At 47.9% G+C, this 19756-nt stretch overlaps 2 protein-coding genes across 3 annotated transcripts in view; both read right to left on the bottom strand.

The window, feature by feature from the left end:
- Positions 1-19756, bottom strand: part of ASPA (aspartoacylase) — a 167453-nt gene that overhangs the window by 133772 nt on the left and 13925 nt on the right. Inside the window, exon 2 of one of the 2 annotated variants that reach the window (XM_085649330.1) lies at positions 13689-13789. The exons of the other annotated variant lie outside the window; for it this stretch is intronic. Coding sequence (XP_085505456.1) covers positions 13689-13783 — 95 coding nt within the window. The 5' untranslated portion in view covers positions 13784-13789. The remainder of the gene's footprint in view (positions 1-13688; positions 13790-19756) is intronic. 2 annotated transcript variants of the gene reach the window in all.
- LOC146858411 (uncharacterized) lies at positions 13869-15258 on the bottom strand. Its single transcript, XM_085649328.1, has one exon. It carries the CDS (start codon positions 15251-15253, stop codon positions 13994-13996), a length of 1260 nt encoding a protein of 419 aa, XP_085505454.1. The 5' UTR covers positions 15254-15258; the 3' UTR covers positions 13869-13993.

The following is a 19756-nucleotide window of genomic DNA, read 5'->3' on the forward strand; positions in this document are numbered from 1 at the left end:
TTAAAACCCGCTTCAAGATCTTCGAGAATACGAACCATAGCCTGGTCTGCCAGGAATGGAGAGGCTATGATGGATGCAGAGCAAATCCTCGCCCTCTCTCTTGTAAAAAGTATTTCACTTGCAAAAAGTAGCTCCCTGTCTACACCTCCAGCAGCCCAATTTTCAAACGATCATTCACTGTTCTTTTTTGATCGTCTGCAGTTGCCTAAAGACGATGTAAATGATTTAAACATCTGTCCCTCTTCGCCAAAAGGCCCCCCCCCCCCTGAGTGTTCACTCTCCTGAACCCTCAAAAAACAAATGTGAGACATAGTGCTGGAACACGTTTACTTCATGTAATGCTGACAAAGGAGTGCAGCCCCCCTGCGAATGCAGCAGAGTCATGGAGCCCGATATCAGGTTTAGCTTATAACAGATATTAGAGGCTACATCAAAAGCTCTTGAATTCCAATCTAACAAATTTTTTATTTTTTGTTCTTTTTTTTAAAACTTCTGTTTATTGAAAGTTAACAACTTTGTCATGATTACATACTTCCGTTTCCAATCTAACAAATTTGACATACAAATTGCTTTACTGAAATCTCTAGCACAATTTACCACCGCCATTGACAATCAATTTCAAGAATATGCACTGAACGATAAAATGATTATTAAGAGAGTGTATTAAAGCATCAACAACTAGCATACAAAACCAGAACCAGAACCAGACCATCCTGCATCCTGCAGTCACATTATTGAAAAACTGCAGGATGGTCCTGCTATTGTGTCACCCTGGTCGGGGAAATAAATATTATCAAGACACACTTTCCCGCTAACACAGATAATAATTCTTCTAGACGCCCTATATCTACAGATCCTACAGAACTGGTGCATCAAATACCTCTTCAAACAATTCCCTCTGTGCCACAACTCTCAACAAAACTTTGCCCAGTAGCCAAAGTGCACAAAAACCCGGGCCTCTCTGGCAACAATGGATGTGAAATGCCCAACTAAATTTCGTTAATAAAAGCCCAATATTAAATTCCTCCACGGAACCTGCTCCCTCTTTAAGAAGCAATTGGAAGAAAATAAGAAAACAAAATAAAAAAAGAGAGAAAAAACGAAAAAGCGATGAAACTAAAAGAAACAACTGCTACGTTTTTCTCCGATATTCAAACAAACACGAAGTTCTCCCTCCAATATAGAACATCAAAAGGTCACAATCCCCCTACCTAATGGAGAGCAAATACACTCTGAGTGCTTGCCCCCCGCACCTCAACAAGGTCGATCTCAAAATGAATCATCCCCTTCTCGGATCAAGTTGAAGTGCATCTCCATTCTACTACATCTTTGCAAATCCAAGTGTCCAAGAACATGGACCAGCTTATCCTTAGCACAACAAAGTTGAAATCGTCTTCTCATTCTACGGCTAAGGCCCAATGTGCTACAGGAGAGCACCCAGTGCTAGCACCAAACCTCCAGGAACTACTGAAAAAATGTAGCACTCCACAAATGACTCGTGGCACTAGCTCTTCTCAGACTCTTGTTGATAGGGACCAACTACCAAAACAATCAATCCCCTTTAGAAATAAGCCTTCATCAGATGCTGGTTCCTTTCAAATGTTCACAGCCAAAGAGAAGACTCTGTGAGAAAAAAACCTTTATTCCAACCCCATTTAAAATCACGTAGTATCAACGACATCCTGAATAAACCTAACATTCTGAAACTATTGGCTTCATAGTAGGACTTGAGACACCTATCTTCCACATGTATAGATGCAATAGAATTTAAGCCTGGAAAGCCTTACCAGACTACATTATTAACGTGGACATCACCTGAAATTGCAAAATTGATTACATCAAATCTTAGTGTCTTCACAGACTAGGGAATAATGGTATCAGATGTGACTGAGGCGAAATATTTGACTGTGCTATTACCTAATGACTATAAATCACAGCTATAATTAACAGGAATTAGGGGGGTCAAAGGGAAAAAGTTTATAGACCAGCAAGATGAAGTTTCCCCATATACTAAGTAAACACAGAGGTCATCTCGGGTCTAAGAATGTAGTGAACACAAAAGACCAAGGCAGGTGAATTGAATCCCGTGGGGATTCAATTCACATATTAATCACAGCTATCAGCAAAGGGCATCCAACAAGCCTGGGTGGGCCAGACAAAGCTCATCTCTCTTTTGAGGTATGCGAACAGGCGAAGGTGGCGCCAGCTATATCTGTCCAACAGGTTCAGTAATATTTATTTTTTTGTGTCCTCATACCACCATTGTTTGCAAAGTCAAGCCTGACATCAGACCTGTACCACTCCAGGCTATTTGCAATTAAACATATAGTCCTGCGATCCAGTCCATCCAGTTTCCTGGTTACTGGTTCCACGCAGATGTAATCATAGGACGCGGAGGATTAAGTTCTTATTGTTCCATTCCGAGTCAAAAAATCATCCCAGATCTTACTACTTGGTCCACCTCGATTCCTATATCCCTTTTGCAAATAGTTTTAACCGCCTGAAGCCAATCAAAACCATGAGGTGGTGCAGAGTCTAGCCTTCTTTTGCAGATCTCTCTTCTAGCAAGGAGAATCAGATACAAAATTAAGTCCTGCCTATTTGCCGATAGGGGAAAAGTCGGCTGATCTTCCAGCCCTATCAAAATCAGCATTAAGCTCATTTTTATATTGGTCTGCAGAATTTCATTGATTACTTTCTCGACCATAAGCCGATACTCCTGTAACTGGGGGCATACGAAAAACATATATCGATCATCCGCACTTAACATACTCCATCTATGGCATATTGGGGATGCAGCTGTTGCAAATGTTGCCAATTTCTGGGGGGGTCCAATAAAGCCTATTAACTGTAAAGAAGTGGTTTCTCTTCAGATCTGCTGGTTTAACCACCTTATAGAGAAGTTTGAAAGAAAGTTGCCAAATTCTCTGCAGCTCCATCATCTGAATTACACCATCCCAGATCTCATATGGTGCTTTTGTCTTATTATCATCCGAGAGCACCAATGTCCAATACCAGTCGGTGACTTCCTTACTTCTCGGGGCCTCATTTCCTTTCAAAATCCCAGACTCCGCCGATCTCCCTTCTGTTAGCCTCCACCCAAGATAGCAACTGCAGGTATTTGAATCTTGAGAGGGAACCTCCCGTCTTTGCCATCAAGATTTCCCATGGCACCACCTCCTTCATCACCAGGGGATCCCCCCGCAGTTCAATTCCTGCCCTCCTTAATGGGATACTTAACTGGTCTTGAAGGCACTCTGGCGTGCCTGGTGAGTCCCATATTGGTGCACCAACCGAAAAGTAATCCATTCCAAGTATATTTCTTATCCCTACCCATAAGGTAAGTGCAGCCTTAAGCGTCATCAGTCTGAATTTTTTTTAAAATGTTCTTCCCCCAAACTTATAAAGAAAGCCTTTTGAGCCCCACTCCTTAACCATTTCCTCCAATAGCCCACTCCATTCCAGGGGCCCTGGTTTGCCTAGGAGGATTCTACAGTTTTGTAACTGAAAGGCCATACAGTATAGTCTTAGATCCGGAAGTGCCAGCCCGCCTTTTCCCAATTTACACCTCATTTTTTGCCAAGACAGCCTTACTCCCCTAGCTGCCCAGACGAAACTACCCAATTTCCCCTGTAGTTTATCAATCATGCCTTTGGGGAAATTGAGAGGGATACAATTAAAGAGAAATGTCAGCTTGGGTAGTAGCACCATTTTAATTAAATTTACTCTGAAACGGCTCAACTGGTTGACTCTTTGAGTGCCGTTGATCTTCACCAACTAGTATCTGGTCCCACTCACAGGGCCGGCCATACCCTGGATAGGATTTTTACTAACTCACCCTGTTTGTCAATCACGGGTACCTTGTCCTTACCTTGGACCGACCATTCGGCTATTCTCTTTGAGATTGCCCAGTCTACCCCTCCTCAAGTTCTCCGAAATCTTAGGAACGGGTTAGCCATTCGGGCCTGGTAAAATATCAATCCATCCAACCTTAATGAAGCATTGACTAACTCAGCCCCGGACCCAACGCCTAATATAGAGGATGCCTCTGCAGCCTATACTGACTGGATTAAATCAGCTTGCTGCCGTCTCGCACCGGTCAAATGGCGCATCCCCAAACGTAGAACCCCTTCTGCCCCTTGGTTCTTGCAGAGTCTTCAAAAGCTGAAAACAGAATGTAAACGTTTGGAGCGATTATGGAGGAACGGCTATAACTCCATCAACAAAGACAGGTACAGATCCCGCCTCCTAGACTATAAAAACTCGCTGCTTAGTGAGAAAAAGGCCTTCATTTCCAATAAAATCATCGAAGCCAAATCTTCTGCTAAAGAACTTTTTAAAACTGTTACTGCCCTTCTTGCTCCCCCCAAACCCACCCCGGACAGTAGTTATGACTTCCACAAGACTCTTGCACAATTTTTCCTCGCTAAGGTATGATGCCATCTTTTCCTCTTTCAACATGCCCTCAGGACCCCCCGCTGATATTAGCACCAACGTGATACTGTCTGATAACCTCCCCACCTTTGATAATTTCACGCCCCTTTCTAATAAGGTGGTGGCCAATCTGTTGCTGGGCTGTAATTCTGGTTCCCCAAAAGACCCTTGCCCTGCCTCTATAATCAAAATGGCCCCAAATACTATCGCCAACACTCTCACTCCACTTCTCAATCGGATTTTGGCTTCTGGGCAATACCCCTTGTCCTGGAAAACCGCCTCGATCCTACCTCTCTTAAAAAAAAACAATCTCGATCCAAAAGACCCCAACAGCTACAGACCTATTTCCCGTCTCCCCTTACCGGCCAAAATACTGGAGAAGGCGATGAATTCGCAACTCAGTCTTTTTCTGGACACCAACACTCTATTGGACCACTCCCAATACCGGTTGCGGGCCGGGCACAGCACGGAATCGGCCCTGTTGAAAGCCACGGAAGAGATTAGGGAAGCCGTCGACCAGGGAGGTTCAGCTATCTTGATCTTACTGGACCTGTCGGCGGCTTTCGATACGGTTCACCATGTTGTCTTAACAGATCGACTCTCCAAGGTCGGCATTCAGGGCACTGCCCTTGCCCTCCTTAAGTCCTTCTTGTCCAACAGAACCCAAAACGTGGACATGGGCACTTTCTCCTCCAAATCATTTGTTCTTCCCTGTGGAGTGCCTCAGGGGTCCTCGTTGAGCCTGACGCTTTTTAATGTTTATGTTAAACCTCTTGGATCTCTCATACGATCCTATGGCCTCAGGTTAACCTCTTATGCCGATGACACCCAGATCGTGATCTCCCTTAACAAAGGGACGGATGTAACCAAAGCCTCTACCTGTCAAGACTGTATGTCCGCCATCACCAGCTGGATGGCTGCCAACTGTTTAAAGCTTAACGCGGGCAAAACAGAGGTCATCACGTTCGGGAACAATCCCTGCCTCTGGTCCCCAGCCTGGTGGCCCAGTGATCTGGGCCCTCCCCGCTCTCCCGCCCTGAAAGTAAAAGATTTGGGGGTGATTGTTGACAATAAACTCTCCTTTGAGAAGCAGGTTAATAAAGTCACATCCACGTGCCTTCTAACCATTAGGACGTTGAGGAAAATAAAGCCTTATTTGACCACCAACAGCTTTAGATCTGTTGTGTCCACCCTAGCTCTGTCTCGTCTGGACTACTGCAACAGCCTTTTTCTTACGGTTCACAATAAACATCTTAACAGACTCCAGATGGCACAGAACGTGGCAGCCAGGCTGCTAACGAATACTCCTAAATTTGTGTCCGTTAGCAAAGGACTACGAGATTTGCACTGGCTACCCATGAAACATCGGGTTCTTTTTAAGTCCCTCTGTATAGCTCATAAATCACTTCACGGAACCGGACCTCTGGACCTTAAAAACCGTTTCCAGTGGTACATTCCTGTGAGAACTCTTCGCTCTAGCGATGCCAAACTGGCGGTAGTAACTAGGGCCAAAATGGCAAACTGGGGCGGGAGGAGCTTTGTTCGCAAAGCCGCCCACGCCTGGAACGAACTCCCTTTATTTCTCAGGTCCACTACTGATCTCCTCTCTTTTAGAAAAGGTCTAAAGACCTGGCTGTTCTCATTCTAGACTTTCTCTCCACCTCTGGTTTTAGTTGTTCATTGCCTCTCCAAACTTTCTGCTACAGCGCCAGGACACCTTCGGGTATTAGAGCGCTCTATAAGTTGTTATAACATAACATATATAATGACAAGGGCAAATTCTTCCATCTGACAAGTGTTTTATCGATTTCCTTCGCTACCATCTCTAGATTGAGCTGAGGGATTCCCTCTAATGAATTAATAATGCCTATTCCAAGGTACCTGATCTCTCTCTGAACACCTCCCTTCCAATCTGGGATATTCCAACACAGTATTCCAGTTTTTTTGTTATTTACCAAATAACCCAAAAACGCCCACAAACTCTATAGCTAATAATTCCACCCTAGGGCTCGTTACAACCGGATCAGCTGTGTAGATTACAAGATCATCCGCATATAGCGCAATTTTCTTTTTATATGCACCTGCACAGAAAGCAATAACCTGATCATCTTGGCGAAGCATCTGGCAAATGGTTCAATATACATATCGAACAATAATTGTGAGATAGGGCACCCCTGTCGCTTCCATCTAAGAATCGGGAAGTGAGGGAGCCATTGAGTAGGATCCTAGCTGTTGTACGATGATATAAGGCTTTTAGTGTTGTTACAAAACGTGGCCCAAACCCCATAACCTCCAATACTTCCCATAGATATTCCCAACAAACACGGTCAAAGGCCTTGGCGGCATCCACTGTAATTACTGCCAAGGGGACCGACCTTGATGTAGCTAGGTCAATACTCCCAATTAGCTGCTGGGTTAATTCGTGGATCTGCCTCCCAGGAATAAATCCCTTCTGAGCCTCATGGATGAGCTGAAGAGCTAGTTTAGCCAGCCTAACCGCTAAAATGCTAACAAAGATTTTATAGTCTGCATTTAGCAGGGATATTGGTCGATACAACTCTGCTTTCCTGGGGTCCTTGGCTGGTTTTAAGATCAAGACTATAGAGGCCTCTCTCCATGATTCTGGAACCTGTGTCTCTCCCATATATACCCATATATAACAAGTTTTCCCAGAACTTCCTCTATTAGAATTTTATACACTTCTGAGGGGACAGTATCTAAGCCAGCAGCCTTCCCATTCTTAGCTCTTTGTATTGCCCCCCTGATCTCCTCCTGAGTAATTGGAGCTTCCATCATCTTTTCCCCTTTGCCATTCAATACAGGGAGGCCAAGTGTCCTAAGCCAACTTTTGAACTTATGGGGCTCTGGGGTTATGTCTTCCTTATAGAGCTGCGAAAAAAGTGCCACTACATGGTTCTGCATATCTTCCCAGTTGTCAAGCACCTCCCCTAATGCCCCCTCAGCTCCTTTATCTCATTTCTGGTTCTTCCAACCCTGGACCTCCAGGCCAGCAAAGCCCCCGCTTTCTCTCCATACTCAAATACCTTCACATTTGCGGCCTGCCACCTTGCCTTACACTTTAACTCCAACCTGATCTTATATTTTAGTTGGGCCTCTTCTAACCTTCTTACCATCCCCTCCCTTTCTTCTCCCACACTTATAAAATGCAAGGCTTCCTCAAGATTTCCCACTTCCCTTTGGATATTTACTAATTCTGCCCTTTCTTCTCTGCTTTTGGCACAGCCAACACTTTTTAAGACCCCCCCATATATCTGCCTTTAAGGTGTCCCATACTATTTCGGGGGGTGGGGGGGCAGTGTCTTTGTTATTCTGATGCAGCCTTTTTTAAGGCAAGCCCTCATCTAAAAGGAGGGCGCGCTTTATTGTCCATCTCTTGCAGGGCTGTGGTCCTGGGGCCTGTAAAGTCATAATAACTGCTGAATGGTCCGAAATGTGGGCTGGAAGATGCTCAATCTTTTTAGTATTGGACGCAAAGCATCTATCAGCCAAAAAATAATCTAATCTTGAAAAATGACGATATTTTTTACTATGGTAGGTATACCCTCTCACGTGCCCTCTCAGATGCCTCCGAACATCTACTAAGCCTAGATCCTGCATCAAACTTTTCAATACATGCCTCATTCTGGGTACTGGGGCACTATCCCTTTGCGATGAACGATCCAATACAGGGTCCAACAATACATTAAAATCCCCACCCACAATCGCAGGAGCTGAAATTTCTACCAATCTAAATCCCAATTATACAATGTGCTGTGGACCATCCTCATTAGGTCCATAGAAACCAGCGCATATAAAATCGCTATCTGCCCATTTCATACGAGCTAGGACCCATCTACCGGAGCTGTCCGTACTTGACGACTTAAGCTCGATCCCACTGCCTCTTCTAATTAAATTTGCAACCCCCTTGCAACGTTGTGCTGGATCAGAGACTATGAAATCCTGGACCCAACCACATGTGCCAAACAGATCCTTGCTTTTGTTCGCTATCAAGTGTGTCTCCTGTAGGATCATGATTTGCGCCTGACTATCTTCCAAGTACCTCAGCACTACCCTCTGTCTGGGTTTGGACCTAAGGCTATTCACATTCCATGTGAGTATATTGATACTAGGAATTCTAGCCATAGTACTTCCCCTCAAATTCCACCTCCTGCTTCATTGCGAACTTATAAAGACTCTACCAAGTAGGAGGTTCGGAGGACTTTTTTTGTTTTTTAACCCACTGCTCCCCACCCGTGCCCCAACCCCCCCTCCACCATCCCACCCCTCCCCCTTGACCAACCCCGGGTAACCCTCCCTATCTTTTTAGGCATAACAATGCCTAGTGGGTGCACCATTAAGGAAATGTAAACTAATTCAAGATATAAAAGAGAGCAAACAGAGCAAACTGGCCCAATAATCCTATGTTGGTCACTTAGCGATATCTCTCCTCTTTTTAATCGTATCAATTAGTGACTCAACATCTTCTACTGAACGAAAGTTGTACATTTGATTGTCCCACATAATACGCACCACTGCGGGGAATTTTAGTTGGGCCTTAGCTCCCAACTTCCATAGCTCCTCCATCTTATTTCCTAGCTCCCATTGCCTCTGTTCTGTGGACTTGCATAAGTCTGACCTGACTAGCAATGAGTAGCCGTCTACTAAGTATGGACTGTTTTTTATGGCCCCGTTGAGAATCTCCTCTTTGATGGTATAGGAGAGGAAATTCACAAGGATCTCCTGGGTTTAACCCTTTGGGGGTTGCGACAGAAAGGCGCTCTATGAGCTCTTTGGATTTCGTACTCAAGGTTTATATCTTCCATGTCCTTCAGGATCGTGTTCCGTAACAACTTGATGATGAAGGCCTTCATTTCCGATCCCTCCTTGGCTTCCGGAATGTTCAGAAATCTCAAATTGTTTCTCCGGGAATGGTTTTTCAATCTCTCAAGCTCATCCGTTAAGGTTTGGTTTTGCCTGGCTAACTTAGAAACCTCAGATGCGTTCTTTGTCCCATCCTGCTTTAACATGACCACCTCCTCCTCTAACTTCTTAGTGCGGAGGGTAACTTTATCTAGTTTTTGGGTTAAATCCAGGCAGGAGGCTTATATGCCTACCTGATTTGCTTCTGAAACTTCGAAGCGGTGCTTGATTTCGTTTTTCAGACCCAGTAGAATACTTGCCAACAAGTCTTCTGAGTTTCCCTGGGTCTTTTCACAATTTACCACATCCGCACTGCTCTGACTATAGCCAATCTCCACACTTGTACGGACACTCCTGGAACATCTGATAGTGCCAACACAGCAAACCTGTTACTAATGGAAATTGTAACAGCTTCTTCTAGGGATACCATGGAATTACAGCTGGGCTCGTTCTGTTGTGGGGATCCGTCGCAGCTATTTGTGCCCTTAGTTATGCTTATTGCCATTTTCTCATAATTAGCTCGGGTGCTAAGAGTATCTGCACATATATTTGGGCCGGCACCGCCCGAGCCATCTTTCTGCATACTTGGTAGCACGTGAAAGAATGATTTAAGTGAGGGAGTGATTTTAATTTTAGTGGGCACGTTTGTAGGTTTATTTTTATCCCCTCTGTTTTTCCCTGGTGATTTTCCTGCTCCCCTGCTCTGGAGGCTGTAAGGAGGCTTGAGGGCAGAGTAGTGGTATAGAAGGACAAGCAGTCAGGTTATGTGTCTATGAGAGGGATACTGTTTATTTGCCACAGTAAGAGAAAGACAGTCCGTGTTACACCATAGGTTCAACGGGAAATTAATAATCTCTTCCAAGAAGTTAGGATTCTCGTCTCCTTGTTCCAAAGGGGTATGTGTCCATCTACCACTCTTTACTCTGGGATGTCCTGGTCGTCCCTCCTCGGGTCTGGCTGTCCCCAGGGTTCTCCTCACCAGGGTTGAAAAACAAAGAACAGAAAACACTCGGGTTATGCTTTACCCTTCCTATTCTTTACGTTGTGCCACCTTCACCATAACGACGTGGGGGAGGGAATGGGGATGTCAGGGAGGAACCCTTCTAAAGGTTCGTGAGGGAATAGTGGGCTCCGGTAGGGTGTGTCTCCTAATAGGTACTCCAGCTACCCCACCAAAAAGACCCTCTAAGCGGCACTTGCCTGAGGCCACGACCCGTGTACCGGGCCGCGGCAGCCGGACCCGGGGCGTCCTCTCCTTCTCGTGAGCCGCCGGGCTTGAAAGCAGCAAACTCCTGTTCGGTCGTCGCTGTGGGCTCTGGGACTCCTGCGCTGGGGTCTCCGTCCTTCTTCTGTCGTCCCGTCCGCTCCTCCTGCTCTCCGGCAGCGCCTCCGGTCCTCCGTTCTGGAACCTCGCTGTCCTCCACTCTGGATATCCGTTGCTCCGTCGTCCATTCACCTTCGATCCCCTCGCTCTCCGTCCTGCTCCGCCGCTCCTCCTTCCTGATTCCGCCCCTCTTGTGCTCCATTGGCGGCTGCGTCCTGACGTCACGCGTCCCAAGGGAGACTAGAACGCGGTTGATATCCGGTGTTCTCGTCATGGCTCCATCCGGGTTTTCCGACTTCCGCTGAGCCGAGCCGTCCTCCCTCTTACAGTCGTCCCCCCTTAGGAATGGACGATGGGGCCATTCACAACTCGGATGCCTGGATAAATAGTCAGCACTCAGTTGCTTCATCCCCGGCATGTGGAGGGTCTGAAAAGAGAAGGGTTGCAAAGCGAGAAACCATCGTAGTATGCGAGAATTAGTGTCCTTATTTCGTGCAAGCCATGTCAAAGGAGCGTGATCGGTGAGGACCAGGAAGTGTCTGCCTAACAGGTAATATTGTAAGGATTCAATAGCCCACTTAATAGCTAAACACTCCTTTTCTACCGTGGAGTAGTTCTTCTCTCGGGGAAAGAGTTTTCTGCTGATGTACAACAGGGGTCGCAGTTCTTCATTTGAGTCTGGTTGAGATAAGACCGCCCCCAACCCACAGTCTGAGGCGTCCGTTTGAAGGACAAAGGTACGAGTAAAGTCGGGGCACCGTAAAACGGGGCTGGTACATATAGCTTGTTTAAGGGCCTCAAAGCTGGCTTCCTGTGCTGCGTGCCATGTCTGTATGCGTGTGGGATGTGTTTTGGATAGTAGTTCGGTGAGCGGACTGGCTATAGATGAAAAATGTGGAATAAATCGCCTGTAATAACCTATAAACCCCAAGAAGGAACGAATTTCTTTTTTGGTTACAGGTCTGGAAATGGTGCGGATGGCTTCGATCTTATCAACTTGGGGCCTGATGTGTCCTTCTTGTATGGTATATCCCAAGTACTGTATTTTATTGGTCCCTAAAAGTGATTTCTTGGGATTGATTGTGAGGCCGGCTTCCTGTAAGGCTAGAAATATGACTTTGAGGTGTACTAAGTGTTCCTCCCAGGTGTGGCTGAAAACCACAATATCATCAAGATATGCGGCTGCATACTTTTGGTGTGTTTTTAATACCCTGTCCATCAGCCTCTGAAATGTGGCGGGGGCCCCATGTAACCCAAACGGAAGTACTTTGAAGTGGTACAGGCCTGATGGTGTGGAAAACGCAGTTATTTCTTTGGAGGTATGCTCCAACGGGATTTGCCAGTACCCTTTCGTGAGGTCGAGGGTTGACATGTATCTAGCTTTTCCCAGGCGTTCTATCATCTCGTCTATTCTGGGCATTGGGTACGTGTCGAACTTAGTGATCGCATTTACTTGTCTGAAATCAATACAAAAGCGCAGACTACCGTCTGGCTTTGGTACGAGTACAATTGGAGAGCACCAATTGCTCCGGGATGGTTCTATGATCCCTGCCTGGAGCATGTCCTCCACTTCCTTTTCTACAGCCTCCCTACGGGCTTCCGGAATGCGGTATGGCTTTTGTTTGATGATTGTTGGGTTCAGAGGTACTATTTTATGTTGGACTAGGGATGTTAAACCGGGTTTTGTGGACATCAAGTCTGGGTAGATGTTTGTCACAACGCCTAGCTCCGTTTTTTGTTCAGGGGTTAATATGTCTCCGAAGGGAACAGAGGGAGTCAAGGGGTCCTGCAGTGACAAGAGTGGAATGTCTAACTGCGGGGAGCTGCAGGCCATCAAGGCGGGGTTGGGTGCTCCAGGGGGCTGGGGTTCCTCCCACTTCTTGAGGAGGTTTATATGGTATATTTGTTTACCCCCTGTCCTATGTGGCAGTAGTATACTATAGGTGACAGGGGTGATTCGTTTGTCTACCACATACGGCCCTTGCCATTTCATTAACAACTTGTCTTCTGTGGTCGGGAGTAGTATAAGAACCTTGTCCCCTGGTCTTAATTCCCTAAGTCGACTGTTATGGTCATAATATCTTTTTTGTGTTCTCTGTGCTTCCTGCAGATTCTCATGTACAAAACCCCATATGTGGTTTAACGACGTCTTTAAGTCAGTAACATATTTCAGTAGGGGCTTCCCTTCTTCCTCTTCCCCCTCCCACTGTTCACTGGCCATGTCCAATAAGGTTCGGGGTTTTCTCCCGAACAGTAGTTCAAATGGGGAAAACCCCGTGGATCGTTGCTCGTGTGTCCGCAAGGCAAAGAGAACCAGCGGAAGCTGACGGTCCCAGTCTCTCCCCGTATCCGAGACGACCTTGCGGAGTAGGTTTTTGATGGTTTTGTTGTACCGCTCCACAAGGCCGTCTGTTTGTGGATGATACACTGACGTGCGCATTTTCTTGATCCCGAGGAGATCACAAATCTGGCTCATCATGTGCGACACAAACGGGGTACCCTGGTCGGTCAAGATCTCAGAGGGAAAACCGACTCGGGAAAAAAGCGTTATCATGGCTTGGGCCACAGCGGGAGTAGTCATACGCGACAAAGGGAAGGCTTCGGGGTATCGACTGGCATAATCGATGATAACTAGTATGTATCGGTGACCACGTGACGAGGGAGTTAAAGGCCCGACTAAATCCATACCCACTCTCTTAAAGGGAATGTCTATGATGGGGAGTGGTTGTAGGGGTGCCTTAGTGACGGGTCCAGAGCTCGTGTATTGGCATCGCACACATGTAGCGCAGTGTTTTGCCACATCCCTGTAAACCCCAGGCCAGTAGAATTTATCTAACAGATACTTCAGCGTATTCTCCTTGCCGTAGTGCCCACCCCCCATCTTATTATGGGCTAACTGGAGTACATGTTCCCGGAAGGATAGGGGAACGAGCAGTTGAGTCTTCTCTACTGAGTCTCTTTTTTCAGCTCTATATAACAAACCCCTTTTTACAATAAAATAAGGTCCTACCTGATCTGGAGGCTCTTCCTGGACCTGTTCCCAGGCATGCACGAGTGTTTGGTCATCCCGTTGGGCTGCCCGGTAACTATAAGGAGGTGTTCCATCGGTATCTGCAATGGAAAGGGGAAAGGCATTCCTTGATACTTGCGAACAGTAAAACCCTTTTTTCTCATTACGCCTTTCCCTTCTGCTTTTCTTTTCTCGTGTTTCTATGGCTTCTATCTCTGCGGTGCGAAAAGGGGCTTCATCTAGCCATGTGTGGGTATTGTTCTTAGTTCCCTCTATGTAGTTATCAAAGTTTGGGTGGTCGGTCCCTATGATAACGGGTTCTGGGGGATGACCCCTACCCGTTTAAGATGTGGGTCGTTATCTACGTCCAGGATGACTTCCGCCGTGGGGTACGACTTGGTATCCCCATGGACACAAGTCACCTGCACTTGTTCAGTGGTTTGTAATTGGTGTTCCCCTATCAGGGATCCGTCAACGACTGTGACGTGGCACCCTGTATCTAACAGGGCCCTTTGTTTCTTGCCATTTAAATAAACCTCCGTTCTGTAGCGTTGAGAGCTTCCCTGTGTTACTAGAATCCTGCCCCTGGTGTACCCTACCTCCATGGGTTCAGCGGGTGATACTCGGTGGGGGCATTGTCTGGCTATATGTCCCCATTCACCACAGCTGAAACATTGGGGACCTTGACCGCCGGCACCTGTAGAACTAGGGGAAGGTTTTGGACTAACGCGCAGGGGTGGTAAGGTCCTTAACTCGGGCCTTAGGGGAGGTCTTAGGGGGGGATGTAACTGGGGTCGTGAGATGGGAAACTGTGACTGTGGACGTGTAGTGCCGGATCTGAAATCTGGGGCCCTATGGAAGGCACACGCTAGTTCCACTGCGGAGGCTGCAGTGAGGTGTGGTTGTTGTTTCACCCATGATTTCGTGGTGGGGGGTAGGGCATCCAGAAACTGTTCCAGAAACACCTTTTCAACTACTTCCTCCATGGTGGATGTGTGGGGTGTCAACCATCTGTTACCTAAGTCCCGGATTCGGTAATACAAAGCCCTAGGATTATCCCCAGCATTCCATTTCTCTTTCCTAAACTTGGTCCGATAATGTTCCTGATCGAATCCTAATCTTTCTAAGATCGCCTTCTTGACATCTACATAGGTAGTAGTCCCATCGGGATTTGCGGCTTGGTATGCGGCTTGTAACTCTCCGGAGAGAAGTGGCGCGATGTATTGGCCCCACCTCTCTGGTGGCCAGGCTGCTGTGGATGCCACTCGCTCGAAATTCAGGAAGAAATAGTCAGGGTCTTCGCCTTCCTTATACTTCTGCAGGACCGTGCTTGGGACAGTGGGATGGACCCGGGTATGTACTATGGCGTCCGTGAGTCGTAGGATTGCAGTGTCCTGAACTTGCTGATTCGTGGCAGCCACTGTAGCCTGATCCTTAAGAGCTCCCTGTAACGCCTCTCTCTCTAGTCTAGCAGCCTGTAGTTGTTGTTCAAACACCAGCTGCAGGTGTCTTTGTCCCTCGGCCAATTGTGTAAGGACATCCTCAATAGGCACGGGTTGTGTCATGTCGTCGACACACTGGGATCTCTAATCCCACTTCTGACACCACTTTGTAAGGAGGCTTGAGGGCAGAGTAGTGGTATAGAAGGACAAGCAGTCAGGTTATGTGTCTATGAGAGGGATACTGTTTATTTGCCACAGTAAGAGAAAGACAGTCCGTGTTACACCATAGGTTCAACGGGAAATTAATAATCTCTTCCAAGAAGTTAGGATTCTCGTCTCCTTGTTCCAAAGGGGTATGTGTCCATCTACCACTCTTTACTCTGGGATGTCCTGGTCGTCCCTCCTCGGGTCTGGCTGTCCCCAGGGTTCTCCTCACCAGGGTTGAAAAACAAAGAACAGAAAACACTCGGGTTAGGCTTTACCCTTCCTATTCTTTACGTTGTGCCACCTTCACCATAACGACGTGGAGGAGGGAATGGGGATGTCAGGGAGGAACCCTTCTAAAGGTTCGTGAGGGAATAGTGGGCTCCGGTAGGGTGTGTCTCCTAATAGGTACTCCAGCTACCCCACCAAAAAGACCCTCTAAGCGGCACTTGCCTGAGGCCACGACCCGTGTACCGGGCCGCGGCAGCCGGACCCGGGGCGTCCTCTCCTTCTCGTGAGCCGCCGGGCTTGAAAGCAGCAAACTCCTGTTCGGTCGTCGCTGTGGGCTCTGGGACTCCTGCGCTGGGGTCTCCGTCCTTCTTCTGTCGTCCCGTCCGCTCCTCCTGCTCTCCGGCAGCGCCTCCGGTCCTCCGTTCTGGAACCTCGCTGTCCTCCACTCTGGATATCCGTTGCTCCGTCGTCCATTCACCTTCGATCCCCTCGCTCTCCGTCCTGCTCCGCCGCTCCTCCTTCCTGATTCCGCCCCTCTTGTGCTCCATTGGCGGCTGCGTCCTGACGTCACGCGTCCCAAGGGAGACTAGAACGCGGTTGATATCCGGTGTTCTCGTCATGGCTCCATCCGGGTTTTCCGACTTCCGCTGAGCCGAGCCGTCCTCCCTCTTACAGAGGCTCACTCCTCCTTGCCGACCTCGCCTCCCCTTGACAATGATTTTAGCTCCTTGCGCTGGCCCTGGAAATGGTACAAAAGGGGGTGGTGATGGACGGAGCATCAGAACCAATCAAACACTCACACCCAGTCAACAGATCTGGGTTTGATCCATCACCGTTCTTTAGCCCACTCTGCCACCCCAGTTCAGACATGGCCATATGCAAATCAGTCTGACCCTGTGCCTCATGGGAACAGTCCAGCCCGAACTGCCAAGCCATGGCTTCCCTGGACCGGAAACAAGCTTCCTAGACCGGTTTCTGGCATTTCAGCCGTCTTCAGCCAGGCTTGCTTGAATCCAGTGGCAAAGTGAGCAAGGGACTCACGTCTGAGCCTACCCTGCCAACTTATGGCGAACAAAGCGGTACAAAAGGGGGTGGTGATGGACGGAGCATCAGAACCAATCAAACACTCACACCCAGTCAACAGATCTGGGTTTGATCCATCACCGTTCTTTAGCCCACTCTGCCACCCCAGTTCAGACATGGCCATATGCAAATCAGTCTGACCCTGTGCCTCATGGGAACAGTCCAGCCCGAACTGCCAAGCCATGCCGTCCCTGGACTGGAAACAAGCTTCCTAGACCGGTTTCTGGCATTTCAGCCGTCTTCAGCCAGGCTTGCTTGAATCCAGTGGCAAAGTGAGCAAGGGACTCACGTCTGAGCCTACCCTGCCAACTTATGGCAAACAAAGCGGTACAAAAGGGGGTGGTGATGGACGGAGCATCAGAACAAATCAAACACTCACACCCAGTCAACAGATCTGGGTTTGATCCATCACCGTTCTTTAGCCCACTCTGCCACCCCAGTTCAGACATGGCCATATGCAAATCAGTCTGACCCTGTGCCTCATGGGAACAGTCCAGCCCGAACTGCCAAGCCTTGCCGTCCATGGACTGGAAACAAGCTTCCTAGACCGGTTTCTGGCATTTCAGCCGTCTTCAGCCAGGCTTGCTTGAATCCAGTGGCAAAGTGAGCAAGGGACTCACGTCTGAGCCTACCCTGCCAACTTATGGCGAACAAAGTGGTTCAAAAGGGGGTGGTGATGGACGGAGCATCAGAACCAATCAAACACTCACACCCAGTAAACAGATCTGGGTTTGATCCATCACCGTTCTTTAGCCCACTCTGCCACCCCAGTTCAGACATGGCCATATGCAAATCAGTCTGACCCTGTGCCTTATGGGAACAGTCCAGCCCGAACTGCCAAGCCATGCCTTCCCTGGACCGAAAACAAGCTTCCTAGACCGGTTTCTGGCATTTCAGCCGTCTTCAGCCAGGCTTGCTTGAATCCAGTGGCAAAGTGAGCAAAGGACTCACGTCTGAGCCTACCCTGCCAACTTATGGCGAACAAAGCGGTACAAAAGGGGGTGGTGATGGACGAAGCATCAGAACCAATCAAACACTCACACCCAGTCAACAGATCTGGGTTTGATCCATCACCGTTCTTTAGCCCACTCTGCCACCCCAGTTCAGACATGGCCATATGCAAATCAGTCTGACCCTGTGCCTCATGGGAACAGTCCAGCCCGAACTGGCAGGGTATGCTCAGACGTGAGTCCCTTGCTCACTTTGCCACTGGATTCAAGCAAGCCTGGCCGAAGACGGCTGAAATGCCAGAAACCGGTCTAGGAAGCTTGTTTTCGGTCCAGGGAAGGCATGGCTTGGCAGTTCGGGCTGGACTGTTCCCATGAGGCACAGGGTCAGACTGATTTGCATATGGCCATGTCTGAACTGGGGTGGCAGAGTGGGCTAAAGAACGGTGATGGATCAAACCCAGATCTGTTGACTGGGTGTGAGTGTTTGATTGGTTCTGATGCTCCGTCCATCACCACCCCCTTTTGTACCGCTTTGTTCGCCATAAGTTGGCAGGGTATGCTCAGACGTGAGTCCCTTGCTCACTTTGCCACTGGATTCAAGCAAGCCTGGCTGAAGACTGCTGAAATGCCAGAAACCGGTCCTAGGAAGCTCGTTTCCGGTCCAGAGAAGGCATGGCTTGGCAGTTCGTCCATCACCACCCCCTTTTGTACGGCCCTGTAAATGGGTCTGACCAAATAGGTAAAAAAATTGCCTTATCTCCTCCAGTGTTCCTGGTCCTCAAAGTGTACCGGGGGGGTTTGTCTCCAGCCTCACCTTCCTTAGCAGTACCTGTCTCCATATGCGAGAGGTGCTCTGCGCTCTCACCCAACTCTCCCCACTTCCATACTCCCGATGTGATTAACTGGTCACCAGCCGTCTCCTCAGCTTCCTCAGAGAACTGCTAGCAGGCTCGACTTGTTCTGCCTTTGCCCCCAGTCCTGACGCCAGCCTCCCTGGAACGTCGGAGCTCCGCCGCGGCCTCCTTCCATCGCGTCCTCTGGGAACCACGATCCACCCCCGGCTCCCAGGAGGCCCGTCTGTCGCCTCCGAAGGGGCCCGTGTCTCTGGTATCCTGAAATGAGGTACATTTTATCATACACTCTCCCGTCCGGCAGCGGCTCTCTTCACATGGTTCTTATTGTATTCCCCTAATGGCGCCCGCGACCGTCTAGCTCACGGCCGCCATATTCCCCATAGAGGTTCAGTAATAATATCATTAAACAGATTACAGGGACGTATCAGCGACCATCTAATCCCATACATCTCGAAACAGCGGACTGGAACTGGCTTGCTCTCATCCTTAATCAAAACAAAATTGGAGTGACATGGTTAGAAGCTCTCCGCCGTAATCAACCAAAGAGTCTCAACTTCTCACTGTGAAACTAAGCCTCAACCACAGCAATCCCTCCCCGAATAGAAATCACTTTACTCTAATGCCCATGATGCATATCCATCTGACAAGGACCTACAGTCAACTTCTGTAATTTAATGGAACATTGCAGACACAAAAAAAACTTAATTCAGATCCTGAACTTGAAAACTACTTGAGGAACTTTTACATCATATCTCTGCAAAAGACGTGGAATGAGGTGGAGTTGCTATTAGGAGGCTACGTGGAAATTTTTACCCCAGCACAAAAAGCTAATAAAAATGGACACCCAAAAGGGGGTTTATCAATCTATGTGTCTTGATAAAACTTTGACCTTAACCCGCTTTTCAATCAATTCACTGTTCATACTAGGCATCACAATAAACAATTGGGAATTTGGAAGCACCAGGGGACTAATCATAATTCTAAACATATACATTAACCCCAGCTCTGTACAAAGAGGATGGAACATAAAAGCACTAGAAAATCTTCTTATGCAATTGGAAATGTCGCATGGTGGAATCCCACGTATATTCACAGGCGAATTTACCTTGAATCATTTGGGAAGAAATGACAACCTAAAAACAAAATAAATGCGCTGGGGAATTCTAATCCAAATCTCCAAATTTAGTTTGGTCAATAAACCAGACTATGGGGGCGTGGCCAGGCGCCGTACGAAATGGCCGCCTGATTCCAGAGCTCCGCCGGGACCGTAGGTGTCCTCTTCCATCCGCCATCGATCCGAGCTG

The sequence above is a fragment of the Triturus cristatus genome, chromosome 3_2, assembly GCF_964204655.1.
Source record: "Triturus cristatus chromosome 3_2, aTriCri1.1, whole genome shotgun sequence".
NCBI classification, from domain to species: Eukaryota; Metazoa; Chordata; class Amphibia; order Caudata; family Salamandridae; genus Triturus; species Triturus cristatus.